The sequence below is a fragment of the Xenopus tropicalis genome, chromosome 2, assembly GCF_000004195.4.
Source record: "Xenopus tropicalis strain Nigerian chromosome 2, UCB_Xtro_10.0, whole genome shotgun sequence".
NCBI classification, from domain to species: Eukaryota; Metazoa; Chordata; class Amphibia; order Anura; family Pipidae; genus Xenopus; species Xenopus tropicalis.
In genome coordinates, this window is record NC_030678.2 from 154,438,186 (window position 1) to 154,451,703 (window position 13,518).

Consider the following 13,518-nt stretch of genomic DNA (forward strand, 5'->3'; position numbering starts at 1 on the left):
TTCTCAGCCCAGCCCTGTTTGTCTACCTGGAAAGCAGATTAACTCTGCTAGTGTAACTGTACCACCCTGAGATAGGGCCACACATGCCACTTCTAGAGTAGCCCAATGCACACCTTAAAGGGAACTCCATCATTTCAAGCAACTTTGAAATATACATCAATTCAAAAATATGCAGCCTTTTTATGATTTTAATGTAATAATATGGTTTGGAATTGTTCCCTAAGCCTGGCCCCCTGTTCCCCTGCTGATCTGGCTGGCTACTTTGACACAGAATAAAATTTAACAGTAGTCGCCTGTCCTCAGGCTGCCTTTAGCCTGCATCTTCCAAATCCTGCAATTCCCTGCACGTGTGATGTAAATAAGGAAGGGAACATCACAGTGCAATGCATTGTGGGTTATGTAGTTCCTGCATGCTGTCTGTAAGCTGTGGAGAAGTTGTTACAATTTGTAACATCAATAGTTTAGTCCCTCCTCCCCTGCCAGGATTTCAAATGATACAGAAAGATAAGAAGTGTTTTGCAGCTGCATTTCATCATAAAAAAAATGGTATTTATTTGTATTTTTGAAGGAGCAGATTACAGTCAAAGGTATATTAGGGGGTTCTGTGTTGTGTGGGGTTCAAAAGCGGGAGTTCCCCATTTATCACACCATGGTATAGGCAAATAAGCAAGTAATCTTAAAGGAGACACGTTATGCAGAAAGGGGAGAAACCCCACATATGCCACCAAGCGGCCTAATAGTGACAGTCCATTCAGTCTTTAAAACAGAAGCATAATGTTATTATAAAGTGGCTGAATATGCCAGTGTATAGCCAGCTCAAGTCAGTTAAAGTGATATTATCATCATATAATGAAACCCTTTCCTTTATTCAAGATTTTATACAAATGTTAATAGCCCTGTGACTTTTACTTTCAAATTAGTGATCATGTCATTTTATATGGTGGCCATATACAGTACAATTATGGTCTTTCCTGACACCATTGTGTGATTAGTCGCCTGCGATAGCAGAGATCTATGGCAGGCAACTAACTCACTCCGTGAGGCATCAGCTGTAGGCTGATGACACACTAGGTGATTAATTGCCCCACAATTAATCACCTCTAGTGGTGGCGACCAATCTCATTTGAATGCTTTTCTGTCAGCCAGAATATAAATGGTTGGTAGCAAAACATAAGTGTCACTTTGGCTTCCCATTGTCACCTGAAGTTGCCTTGGAGAAGACTTCAACCCACTTTGGAAAGCTGAAGCAACGCTTATGTTTTCCTACCAGCGATTTACATTCTCGCCGACAGAAAAGCAATCAAATGAGATTGGTCACCACCGCTAGAGGAGATTAATCATGGGGCAACTAATCACCTAGTGTGTCACAGCCCTTTTGGCTCTTATGGCTTAAATCTCTTTGAGATCTCTATATAGTGTCTGCTTGGGCTAAAGCAGGCATCCCTAACCTTTTATACTCGTGAGCCACATTTAAATGGAAAAACTGTTTGGGAGCAACACAAGCGTGAAAAAAGTTCCTGTGGGTGCCAATAAGAGCTATAATTGGCTATTTAATAGCCCCTATGTTGACTGGCAGCCTACAGAGGCTCTTTTTGGCAATTACACTGGGTTTTTGTGCAACCAAAGCTTGTCTTCTAACCAGAAATTCAAAAATAAACACCTGCTTTGAGGCCACTAGGAGCAACATCCAAGGGGGTGACGAGCAACGTGTTGCTTACGAGCCACTGGTTTGGGAACCCTGGGCTTAAGAATGGAGTGATGCCTTAACAAGAAGATGCAGCAGGGGGCAGCGTTTGCTCAAGGGATGTTACTCGGTCTGGACTGAAGGAAGAAAAATGAAACTAATTGAGATGATTTCACTTGCTAACTTGTCCAATCATGTGCAAGCCTTGAAAGCAACCAGAGTGCCCTGCTGAACTGAGGAATGAGAAGGGTTGATTCACTCAGTGGTAATTTAGAAATAAAGGTTAATGCATAATCATACATAAAAAGCACTATATTACAGTGTGTGGGTGTAGAGCAATGTGATGGAACAGCAAACAGATTGCATGTTGCCTCCAGATTCCTGCATCTGCTTATGGGAGAAATGTATCCCTCTGCACAGTGATATTGTTTGTTTGTGACATTGCCATCCCGGGAGGCTGCTCTGCCAAACAATGTGCAAGTATGCCAGCAGGTAGGGTAATTAGCGGCTATTTGTTTTGAAACAGTAGGACAGTGTTTCCCATACTGTAAGGCTGGCCCCCTTGTCTGGGCTTGGAGCCGGGTGGCAGGAGGCTCATAGCCTAAAGGCCAGCTAGGGTGCAAATTGGTAAAAATAGCCATCTGCTCTTCTAGTTTTAGTTATAATATGTATGGGCTGTCCCAATATATATATGCTTAGATCTTCTAAAATCCCAGTAAATTTTTGATACACCAATGTTTTCCTAAATTCATACGCTTTGCACTCGTGCCATGGGGAACCATGACCAAAGGTTTGTCCTTCACTGTGAGCCTTGGCCAGCGGTTGGACACTCAGTTGGGGCTTAAACTAAAGAAGTTGGCAACAACTGCAGCAAAGAGACCCAGTGTAGTGTCTGGGAGTTAGCCTGAAGACTATTTAAGGTAGGAGTTAGGGTAAGATTTGAAAATGTGCCTATGTACCCATATACTTTATAAGCCTTTGCTCACTGGGCGTTTAGGCTGAGATTTGGGGTGAACCTTTATTTGCTGCCTAGATATGCTCGTAACTATGGCTGAATGGTTTGTTCCTTTAATGTTTTCTAAAACTTTATCTGTAACCTTGATATGCACTATGGGGCCCTGACCAAATCATGGACCCCAAAGCGAACTGGAATTATGCCTGCATGGATAATGAATATAACAGAAAAGAACGTGCATAGCTTACAGTTTTTGAGTAAAATAGTTTTTGATTTAAAAGCAGGCCAGTGCATCTGTAATAAAAATGATGGTCTCTGATAATGATTTCTTTCTTTTTCAGATTGGGAGGAGGAACAAGTCAGCAGTCCAAATATACTTCGGCTTATATATCAAGGACGATTTCTTCACGGCAATGTGACTTTAGGAGGTACAGATACTCAATATTTTATTATGACTTACATCTTCTCAAGTTGCCCTTGCACTAAAAATGTGGTTGTAAAATGAAATCCTTCCCTAATAATAAACAGAGATGTATATAAGTGATGTACTGTATTCCTGTGCCACGCAATTATTTTTGTGCCCAACTTAACTAGGGAGTGGGTAAGATGAACGGCAAAGCCTCTTGGGGCACTACTAGTTATGTCCGAGTACCTCACTATTACTTGCTCACCTAGCAACTGCCGCTTCTTGTTGGAGCCACAGCAAGGTGGGGGTTATCTTTAAAGGGATTCTGTGATGATTTTTATGGTGTACTTTTTATTTCTTAATTACACTGTTTATGCCGGGAAAGGGAGGGGGGTGATATCACTCCAACTTGCAGTGCAGCAGTAAATTGTGACTGAAGTTCATCAGAGCACAGGCCACATGGCTGTGGCACCCTGGGAAATGAAGAATATGGCTAGCCCCATGTGGGAAAAAAAGCTCTATTAACTGATGCGTTTTGAAAAAAACATGTTTTTCCATGACATGGAGACCAATTGAAAAGTTGCTAAGAATAGGCAATTTTATAACATACTAAAAGTTTACCTGAAAGTGAACTGTCCCTTTATAGGTGATTTCCCACGGGGAAATTAGTCACCCATGGCTAATCTCAGCTAATAAGTTGTCTGCTGAAGAAAACTTCACATGACTTCAGGAAATGAAGTGACGCGTATGCCTTACCGTCGGAGATTCACTTTATTGTAATTAAAAGGTATTTTGGGCAGGTTAGTCACCCTTAAAGCTGTTGGACACTCTTCCTAGGTCCCATAACACATCAGACAGTTGGGCTAATTTATAAACACTGAGCCAATTAGCACCTGGGCAGTAACCCATAGCAATCAGTAATTGTTTTTTTTTTTTGTTGTAGTGCTTTTTTTTCCAGCCAGCTTCAGGAAGACACATGAAAGCAAACATCTCATGGTTGGCATGGTCTGCTGCCCAGGATCAAATTTGCCCAGTGTTAATATAGGAGTCCAGTGACTACAATAAATGGTGGCACAGGACTTGTTATAGTGCTGGTTTAATACAAGAGGTAGATATATAGGTTATACTAAACAGAGCCCATGGAGAGTGGTTCCCTTTTACTCTTCCTCCTCTTTCTGTTTCCAGTGCCTGCAGCACAGTCTCCCTCCTTCCTTATTCCCCAGTGTAATCATTTATACTTGGCTCCTCGTTTATTATCCCTAAGAGCACAAACTGGACGAAGGAGGGGGGATCTTGTTATGCAGAACTTGTTCATGAGAGGAGACTTGTTTGTTTCTGACACACATCAGTCCAGATGGATTCTGACTGGGAGATTATATTTAGCCATCTCCATAGTTATTAAGCATGCAGGCCAATTTCAGTCGGGCTAATTTGTTGTTTTTGGCTGAGCTGATTGACCCATTTCCAACCTAGGGACCATTTAATCTGTTTAGCCTGACTCTTATGACATCCCTTTGGATTGCTGTCATTGCCTGTCCTCACAGTACAGTACATCGGACCTGAAAATGGCAGAAGCCAGAATTGTGACGCTCATTATTTACTTGTTATATGTCTTTCCATGCCAGACTGTACATGATCTTCTCACTCATTCCTGCAAAATACTGATATTGAGGTAGTTCCCCCCTTGTGTCCATTTTTAACACTGTTTGCATCAAATCAGTTGTATAAAATTAGCCTTTCACATTTAATCAGTTTTGTTAATGAATTTGCCTGAATGCAGTTAAATATTTAAGGGCTATGACACACGGAGCTACAAAACACCAGAAAATACTCTGCCATAGACAAAACTGAGAATACTCTCTGCTAAACACACGTAAAGACAAATATCAGTATTGTCTATTTTGTAGTTGTCACAAGTAGCTGGGTACAAGTAGCTTCTCTTGACATTTCCCTAATACAGTGATCCCCAACCTTTCTTACTCGTAAAGAAAGACTTGGGGAGCAACACAAGCACCATAAAAGTTCATGGAGGAGCCAAATAAGGGCTAAGATTGGCTATTAGGTGCCTCTATGCACACTATCACCTTACAGGGGCTTTATTTGGTACTAAATCTTGTTTTTATTCAACCAAAACTTGCCCCCAAGTCAGGAATTCAACCTGGTTTGGGGGCACTGAGAGCAACATCCAAGGGGTTGGTGAGCAACATGTTGCCCCTGAGCCACTGGTTGGGGATCACTGCCCTAATAGTAAGAGCAGTCCTTATTGCCTGGACAGATTTACATAGCGGATAAGATGTGTAGAAAACAATGGTTTTACTTCTTACAGGAGTAGAATGCCATTCATGACCATGAACTTGCCGCACTGTAGCAGTTCTTATAAGCTAAAGCTGGCCATACATAGGTAGATTTAAGCTAACGATTCCAGGCCCTTAAGCTGACCGTACACCTCCTTACAATTATTATCTTTCCTGCGATCATTGTTTGCAGGAAAGATCATTGAAGTTCAGAGCTAATTCGTCAGATATGGAGGTAGAAACTATAGGGATTCTACCCCATATGATGATTCAGCCCTAAACGCTGATCATTGAGACGCCATACACGCACTGTTGCAGTTTAGTACAATAATATCGGTGCGTGTATGGCCAGCTTTAGACTATTTCGGCAGCTTATCTGCCCGTGTATAGGGCCCTCTAATGAACCTACCTGACCAATATCTGGCTGAAAATCGTCCAGGTCTCAAACGGGCAGGTTTAATTTTTCAGTCAGATGAGTTGATGCGGCCCTCTCTCTCAGATGGCTTGTATTCTCGTCATTGTAAAGCAGAGCCATTGCATTTTATGTAAGTCCTCTACTATTCATATTCCCATGTCTTGTTTCAACCTCCACCTGGTTGCTAAGGTAAATAAGACCCTAGCAACCAGATAGCTGTTAAATTAAAAAAATTGACAGCTGCTGGACAAAAAAGCTAAATAAATGAAAAACCATAAGAAATGGAAATGAAGACCAACTGCAAATTGTCTCAGAATATCAATATCTACATCATATTAAAAGTGAATTTAAAGGTGAACCACCTCTTTAAGGCTAATGCCAGACAGGGCTGATTGTTGATGTGGATAAACATGGGCCGAGAATCAGCCCCTACACTGGCATTGGCCTTTCCGTGTGCCTGTACCTGAAGCCACTGCGTCAGCCCCGGTGTAGGAGTATGTTTCAGCCCCAAAATCTAGCATTAGCCTAATGCAGCAGAGCCTAGTTGACTCTTACTATGTTAAAATTTGGGCCCCATAACTTCTCTTCTCCAGAGAAATTTGTTCTTCCTATCATCTATTGGCTGTCATGATATTCTCCTGTTTTGCTGCCTCTGAAGTTGTCTTGGTGCCTCATCACAAATATGAACTTTATCCTGGGTTAGATATCATGGTCAGAACCTCCAGGGCTTGGGAAATAACTTTACAACCGCAAGTAACTCATGCCCCAAACATAGGAGTGGGCTTAGTCACTTATGTGCTGACTCTGTAAAGCTTAAGGTTACTCCTCGTTTCGTACGATATTCGGTGCGTGTATGGCAAGTCGGCGAGTCGACCGATATCGCAGGAAGCTGCGATCGGGCCAGTTAAAAGATTTTGATCGGGAGCCATAGAAGGCGCCTGACCAAAATCTGCCTTCAGCGCTGAATCGGCAGAAGGAGGTAGAAATCCTATTGTTTCTACCTCCTTATCTGCCGTTTCAGCCCTGAAGGTTAGTGGTGGATCTGACGATCTTTCGTGCGACCATCGTTGTGGCCACCATTATACTGAGCCTCTGCCATCTGTTTAACCAGCATTGTCTCTAATGGCAACCTGTGCACAGACAGACAGTTGGCTCTCAGGTGGAAAGGACAGTTTCAGCTGATTACAAGATACCTCTCCACCAGCCTTAAGGGTTCTGTGTAAGGGCCTACATAGTGGCAGTTATTATCCCTTCATTTGGCCCTGTATGAGATGTACTGTTCCTGTTGCACTGTTAAGGTGGCCATACATTGAAAGGTCCGCTTATTTGGCAAGGCCATCTGAGGGCCAACTTGGTCCATCAGCAGCTTTTATTGGCATATGGATACCTTATCACACAGCTTAGAAGTTGCTTTTTATGCATTAACAGATTTGTTTTAAACAGCAGCTCTCTTGCGGGCCGTGTTCCCTTACTATTAGCAGTTTCATTTTAAAGGGGTGGCTTCATGCACAATACACTCTGTGCCCATATGCCTTTATATTAACAGTAGTCCAAATGACTAATGAATAGGCCACGGATGCCCAAACGCAGTATTGAGTTGCTAGGCAAGGCAGCCTTCATGGTTATTTCTAGCTCTTTGCCCAGAGAACACATTGTCGTGTTTTTGTGCTCGCACAATTCTGCTGCAAAACATGATGGTTCAAATAAAAAGGCAGAATTCATTCTAACATTTTGCAGAAATGATTTGCTTGTCAAAGAACGGCCATTTTAAAGAGAGTACAATTGTGCCATCTTGTGGATTTTCCTTTAATACTGCCAGGATATCAGATTCTGTGCCCACAATTGGGAAAGATTTGCTTTCTGCTATGGCAAGTCATTGTGTGTATTATATATATACATGTTCAAACCCTCACAGCATAGTCAGACCAGAAGTAATTTCAATTATTTGCTTGTTCTCCTTTACCTCCCTTCTGTTTGATAGAGTAGGGCTGTGTCCATCCATCCGCAAAGTTGCTTTAGGGAAACTTTCTCAGTGGTCTTAAAGCCAAAAACTGATTTGTTTGAAAATTGGTAGCAAATTGAAAAAGGAACTTTTGTTATACCTGTATGAGACCTGTTATCCAGAATACTCTTGACCTGAGGATAAAACAGTCCAGTTGGGTTTGATTAGTACACCTTCGTTAACATCAAGTACAGGGCTGTATTAATATTACATAGAAAAGGGAATCATCTTTAACAATTAGAATCATTTGATTAAAATGGAGTCTGTGGGAGACGGTCTTCCCGTAAATCCAAAAAAATGGTGAAAATTCCGAGGAAATATATAAGGCTATGGGCACATGGAGCATTGGCTCCACTGCTCTCAACCTGGGCTTTCTGTTAATCCACTGCCTTCCACAATCCTTTTATCTTCACTGGAAAGTACAGTTTCCGCCTGAGTGCTGTTACACGGAGCAGAGGTCAGCGAAAAACATGAAACAGGCACTTATAGGCCAACCTCTGCTTTGTGTACCTGCACTCAAGGGGAAGCTGTACTTCTTAGTGCACAAAAACCGAGCTGCGGAAGGGACGGGATCCTATTCTTGCAGCCTGAGAAATGGGGAGCCCCCATTAAAGGAACAGGAACACAAGAATTTTTTTTATCGCAAAATGAACTCTAATTGGTCTTTCAGGCTGTAATGTAATAATTTGGAATGCTATATAAAAAAAAGATCCATCCGTAACTATGTCTTCAGTGTTTTTACAAAATGAGGCGATTGGGCGACATCCTCTCTGCAGAACTCTCTCTGCCCATGTCTTTAGCCCAGCGATCCCCAACCAGTGGCTCGGGGATAACATGTTGCTCCCCAACCCCTTGGGTGTTGCTCTCAGTGCCCCCAAACCAGGGAGTTATTTTTGAATTCCTGACTTGGGGGCAAGTTTTGGCTGAATAAAAACAAGATTTCCTACCAAATAAAGCCCCCTGTAAGCTGATAGTGTGCATAGAGGCCCCTAATAGCCAATCACAGCCCTTATTTGGCTCCTCCATGAACTTTTATGGTGCTTGTGTTGCTCCCCAAGTCTTTTTATATTTGACTGTGGATCCGGAGATAGAAAGGTTGGGGATCCCTGCTTTAGCCTAATGATTTATGGCTGGCACGAGATGTATGCTGTGATTGGAGCAGCTGGCTGCCTTTGGACTGCATTTTATTGCGTTTTTTTGGGGGGTTTTTCGTTCTAAAACAGAAAATGCTTCTTAAACATTTCCTTCAGGCTAAACTGAATACTCAATGCGACAGTAGGAAAAACCGGAAGTGAGGGACACGAGAATGCGTGTTGGAAGGGACACAGGGCATGTAAATATGGCGGAGATTATAAGGGGCTCAACAAAAGACAGCAAAGTCTCTTCCTACCCCTAGATTAATGTATGTCAATATGTTGCACCATTTATGGGTGATAATTGGGTATGTTAAATAAATATATGTGGATGGGTTAATTTGGGTGGTACTGGCCCTTTAAAATTCAATTATACAAAGGATATAAGCAAAGGAGTCTTCTTTTTGAAATACAGTACAGGGAAGGCCATTTCCCATAAACTCCTTTTTATGCAAATAATTAAAACATTTTAAAAATTATTTCCTTTTCTCTGTAGTAATAAAACAGTAGATTGTATTTGATGGTAACTAAATTCTATACCTGTACTTTACTGCGCTACTGACAAGCTTTAAGCACTGCAATATAAATATGGGACAAAATGTTCAGGGTCACTGTGACTGCCACATGCTGTAAGTGATTTGTGGCCAAAGGAGCTGCAGACTGGAATTCACTATTTACAAGAGGCCCTAGGGCAGGCTATGCATCTGGAAAAGAAGGAATCTAAAACTGAGGATTGACTGTAAACATCTGACAGTGTCTCCTTGTGTGTGAATATATTATGAGCAATGGACATATTTTGAACTTCAAATTCTTCATTGTGATTTTTGGAAAACAATCATTCTCCCACCCTCACAGTTACCCCGGATTTTAAAGGAACCGTAACACCAAAAAATTCAAGTGTATAAAAGAAATTCCAATATAATGTACTGCTGCTCTGCACTTGTACAACTGGAGTGTTTGCCTCAGAAACACTACTATGGTTTATATAAAGAATGCAGCTGTGTAGCCGTGGGGGCAGCCATTCAAAGGAGAAAAGGCACAGGCACATAGCAGATAACAGATAAAACACTATTGTATTCTACAGAGCTTATCCGTTATCTGCTATGTAACCTGTGCCTTTTCTCCTTTTTTCCTGCTTGAATGGCTGCCCCCATGGCTACACAGCAGCTTATTTATATAAACTATAGTAGAGTTACTGTAGCAAACACACAACTTTTTCCAGTGCAGGGCAGCGGTGCATTATATTTCATTTACTTTAAAACTCTTTCATTTTTTGGTGTTACTGTTCCTGTAAGACTGAGAGTGATCTTTTCTTGGCCTGTGCTTGACATGTGCTGCCCTCTAGTGGTGGCGCTGACGCTCACTGCTCTGCTAGTATTGTAATATTACGTTACATTACATTAACATTTGTTTATAAAGCGCCAACATATTCCGCAGCGCTGTACAATAAGTGGGTTTCATACATTGGACATACAGAGTAACATATAAAGCAATCAATAACCGATACAAGAGGTGAAGAGAGCCCTGCCCAAAAGAGCTTACAATCTACAAGATAGATCAGCTGTTCTCAACCTGTGGGTCGGGAGCCCTTTGGGGGTCCAACGACCCTTTCACAGGGGTCGCCTAAGACCATCAGAAAACACATATTTCCAATGGGCTTAGGAATAATTTTATGGTTGGGGGTCACCACAACATGTGGAGCTGTATTAAAGGGTCGCGGCATTAGGAAGGTTGAGAACCACTGTTATGATGGTTATTTTTCCAAACTTCCCTGTCACCTATATTTTATATTTCTTTAAAACAAGTTTGTTTATACCAATAATCTCTTTAGTCTTGTCCAGTATTCAGTACATGTGTAGGGGCTGACAATCCATACTCTGTGCCCATCACTTGGTGCATGAATTGCCCATGTAATGTAATCTGCCGATGTATCATATCTGCCAGAGCATGGTCAATTGGAAAATATGGGGGTTCTAATCCTTAGGACAGGACATCCCAGTCAGGTTATATAGCCTAGCCGTGCGTTATGACACTAAAGGGTATCCTTAATTAACATAAATAACATCAGTATGATGGTTCTAAAGCAGTGGAATTAATGTTGGTCTATTACTCTGCTTTGTACTTACTGTTTCTTTAAATGGTGGCAACATTTTTCTTTTCCTGACTTTGTCTTCCTTCATTTTTCAGCCTTAAAACTTCCCCTTGGCAAGACAACAGTGATGCACTTGGTCGCCAGAGAGACATTGCCAGAGCCAAACTCTCAAGGTTTGTGTATTCGCCTATTCCCTAGCTTTCCTTAATCTCCATGCATTGTGGGCCCTGCACCTCTTCAGCATATTATATACTTTTTGTTATATAAGTACAACTCAGAGCAGTTATGCCGGGAAATGAGCCATAGTGTTTCTGCATCATCACTTCATGTGGGGTTTCCAGAGAAAAATGCAGTCATAGTATTCCTTGCGTGCCTCTACCCACAAGGGGAAAGCCATACAACTGGTATGTTGGGCATTTGTCTGTAGGGCATTTTCTTTATTTCTAGAGGGGTGTTTATGGTTGTGCAAATAGACTGGGCACATAATCACATATTCCTGTGAACACCGTACAGTTTGTAATGCTGTCGGAAACGCTGGCAAAAATAACACAAAGTCCTCTTTGTATGAAAGAGACGCTAGGCAGTTGTAACTGTATCACAGGCACCAAATAAAAGGGACGGCTTCAGGGAAAGTGAAGATCACTCGGCACAGAGCGCCCAAGGAAACCTAAGGAACAGAATACTGCATAATGGGATGCAAATCACTATGTAAACTCTACCTTTATTTGGGCTGTGGCTTTTCCATTCCTTCTGAAAGAACATCCATTCCTGCTCATGGGAGTATATAATACAGAATAGTAACAAACTGCGTAATTGAGAGGCAGCAGAGTACATTCATAGGTGGTACAAAGAGTATCAGAGGGTTACTTCTACTTGGACCAAGTCACTTTGCTTAAAGGAGAAGTTTACATTTACTGTAAATTGTTTATTATTTTTATGGGCTTTTTTTTCTTTTTTTACTGGATATTTGTTATATTCACTGCATGGTTGCTAGGGAAAGGGATCCCAGAAACAGCCAATAAAAGCACACTGACTCTCTTGATACTTTATAGCGGCTGTTATGAAAACACTGTAGCAAATAATCAGTAACTCATCTTTTGTTTTTATTTTCTTTTTTCAGGCAAGGGATATTATTAAAGCATCATATACACCCCCTTTTTGACATTGGCTTATTCAGTTGGGCACATACCTGATTCAGCAGATTGAAAAGAGCCATATACCAACCCCCTTAGGTAACTGCACCCCCTCACCTTGATAGATTCTGCGACATGAAGTCTCTTTGCTTTCCAGAAAATCTGTGCCCCACCCACTGTGCAAAGCAAAGGGACTTCATGTCCCAGAATCCATCACTACAACAAGAGGAGGGAGCAGTTGTGTTCCTGTGAGCCTAAGGAGGGGTGGGAACTGTCCTCTGCAGCACAGACTGACTGTCATGGTTTCCTTTTACTCTGTGAAATTGGTCTAAAGTAAAACTTCCTTTGCCTCTTCTCCACGAGCAGAACCCACAAGGAAGTATCCATTTTTCTACAGAGCAATAACAGGTTTAAATGCTCGATATTGAATATTTACTTTTCTTTCAACTCTAAAACGATAAGTACCTTGACATTTTACCATCATTAAGCCATTAATCTGATTCCCTGTAAGAAACATCTAATTTGCTCGCTGAACTTTAACTAGCTATTTTGTTAAAAGGGCAACCCCTCTAATAGAGCTGGATGTACTGTGACTGGGACATGACTGTCGCGCAGCCATAATAAACTGTCCTTGTCCGCGTGCCTTCTGGGAAGCAGCGCTGCTTACGTAGTTTATCTCGGAGATGGTGCAGAGAGAGGCTAAACCCTTCATTCCGACCTCCAAGAGCAAGGAACATTATCAGTGTCCCGAGAACGCTGATTGTAAGTGAACTCCATGTTTCTTCTTTATCGGCAGGTCAGAGAAACCGCGAGAAGACCGGGGAGAGCAATTGCTGTGTAATCCTGTAAATCCCGACGTGTCTGCGAAGTGTGATGTAATATAGTCTTTGTCTTTCATGCTGCTGGAATAGAGGAGACCATCGCTTCACAGATCCTTAGAACAACAACCCGTCCGTCTCTCCATGGACCTTAGACATGACAAGAACACGTTCATAGAACTCTTTTCTCAAGAGATCCAGAACATTCATTCTGACTTTTTATTTTCTTGCAGAGTAACTTTGTATGTCGTAGTATTTTCATTTCTGAATGCATTCAGTCTCCGGGGTGGGGGTGGGGAAGGAAACAAAAAAAAAAAAGTCAGTAGGTTCACTAGAAAACCATTCTTGCTGCATCAGGAAAAAAAAGTCTTCAGTGGATTTAGGCTCAGATTGCACTATTATACTGAGAAATAATTGTAGCCATACACGAGCTGACAATACAGAGTTCAACACTGGATATTCTAGCGAGCACAGACTAAAAGCAGAGTATTGGGAACATGACTTGTACCCAGACTCAACACACACACACACAGAGTAGGAGGAGATGGGCCGGTCCTAAGTTTATTTCTAAGGAAGAAAACAAAAT

At 41.8% G+C, this 13,518-nt stretch overlaps 1 protein-coding gene across 1 annotated transcript in view; it reads left to right on the top strand.

Moving 5' to 3' along the window:
- Nucleotides 1-13,250, top strand: part of ubl3 (ubiquitin like 3) — a 57,028-nt gene extending 43,778 nt beyond the window's left edge. The window contains exons 3-5 of the mRNA NM_001114268.1: nt 2,981-3,067; nt 11,077-11,154; nt 12,911-13,250. Coding sequence (NP_001107740.1) covers nt 2,981-3,067; nt 11,077-11,154; nt 12,911-12,963 — 218 coding nt within the window. The 3' untranslated portion in view covers nt 12,964-13,250. The remainder of the gene's footprint in view (nt 1-2,980; nt 3,068-11,076; nt 11,155-12,910) is intronic.
- The last annotated feature ends 268 nt before the right edge of the window (nt 13,251-13,518 follow it).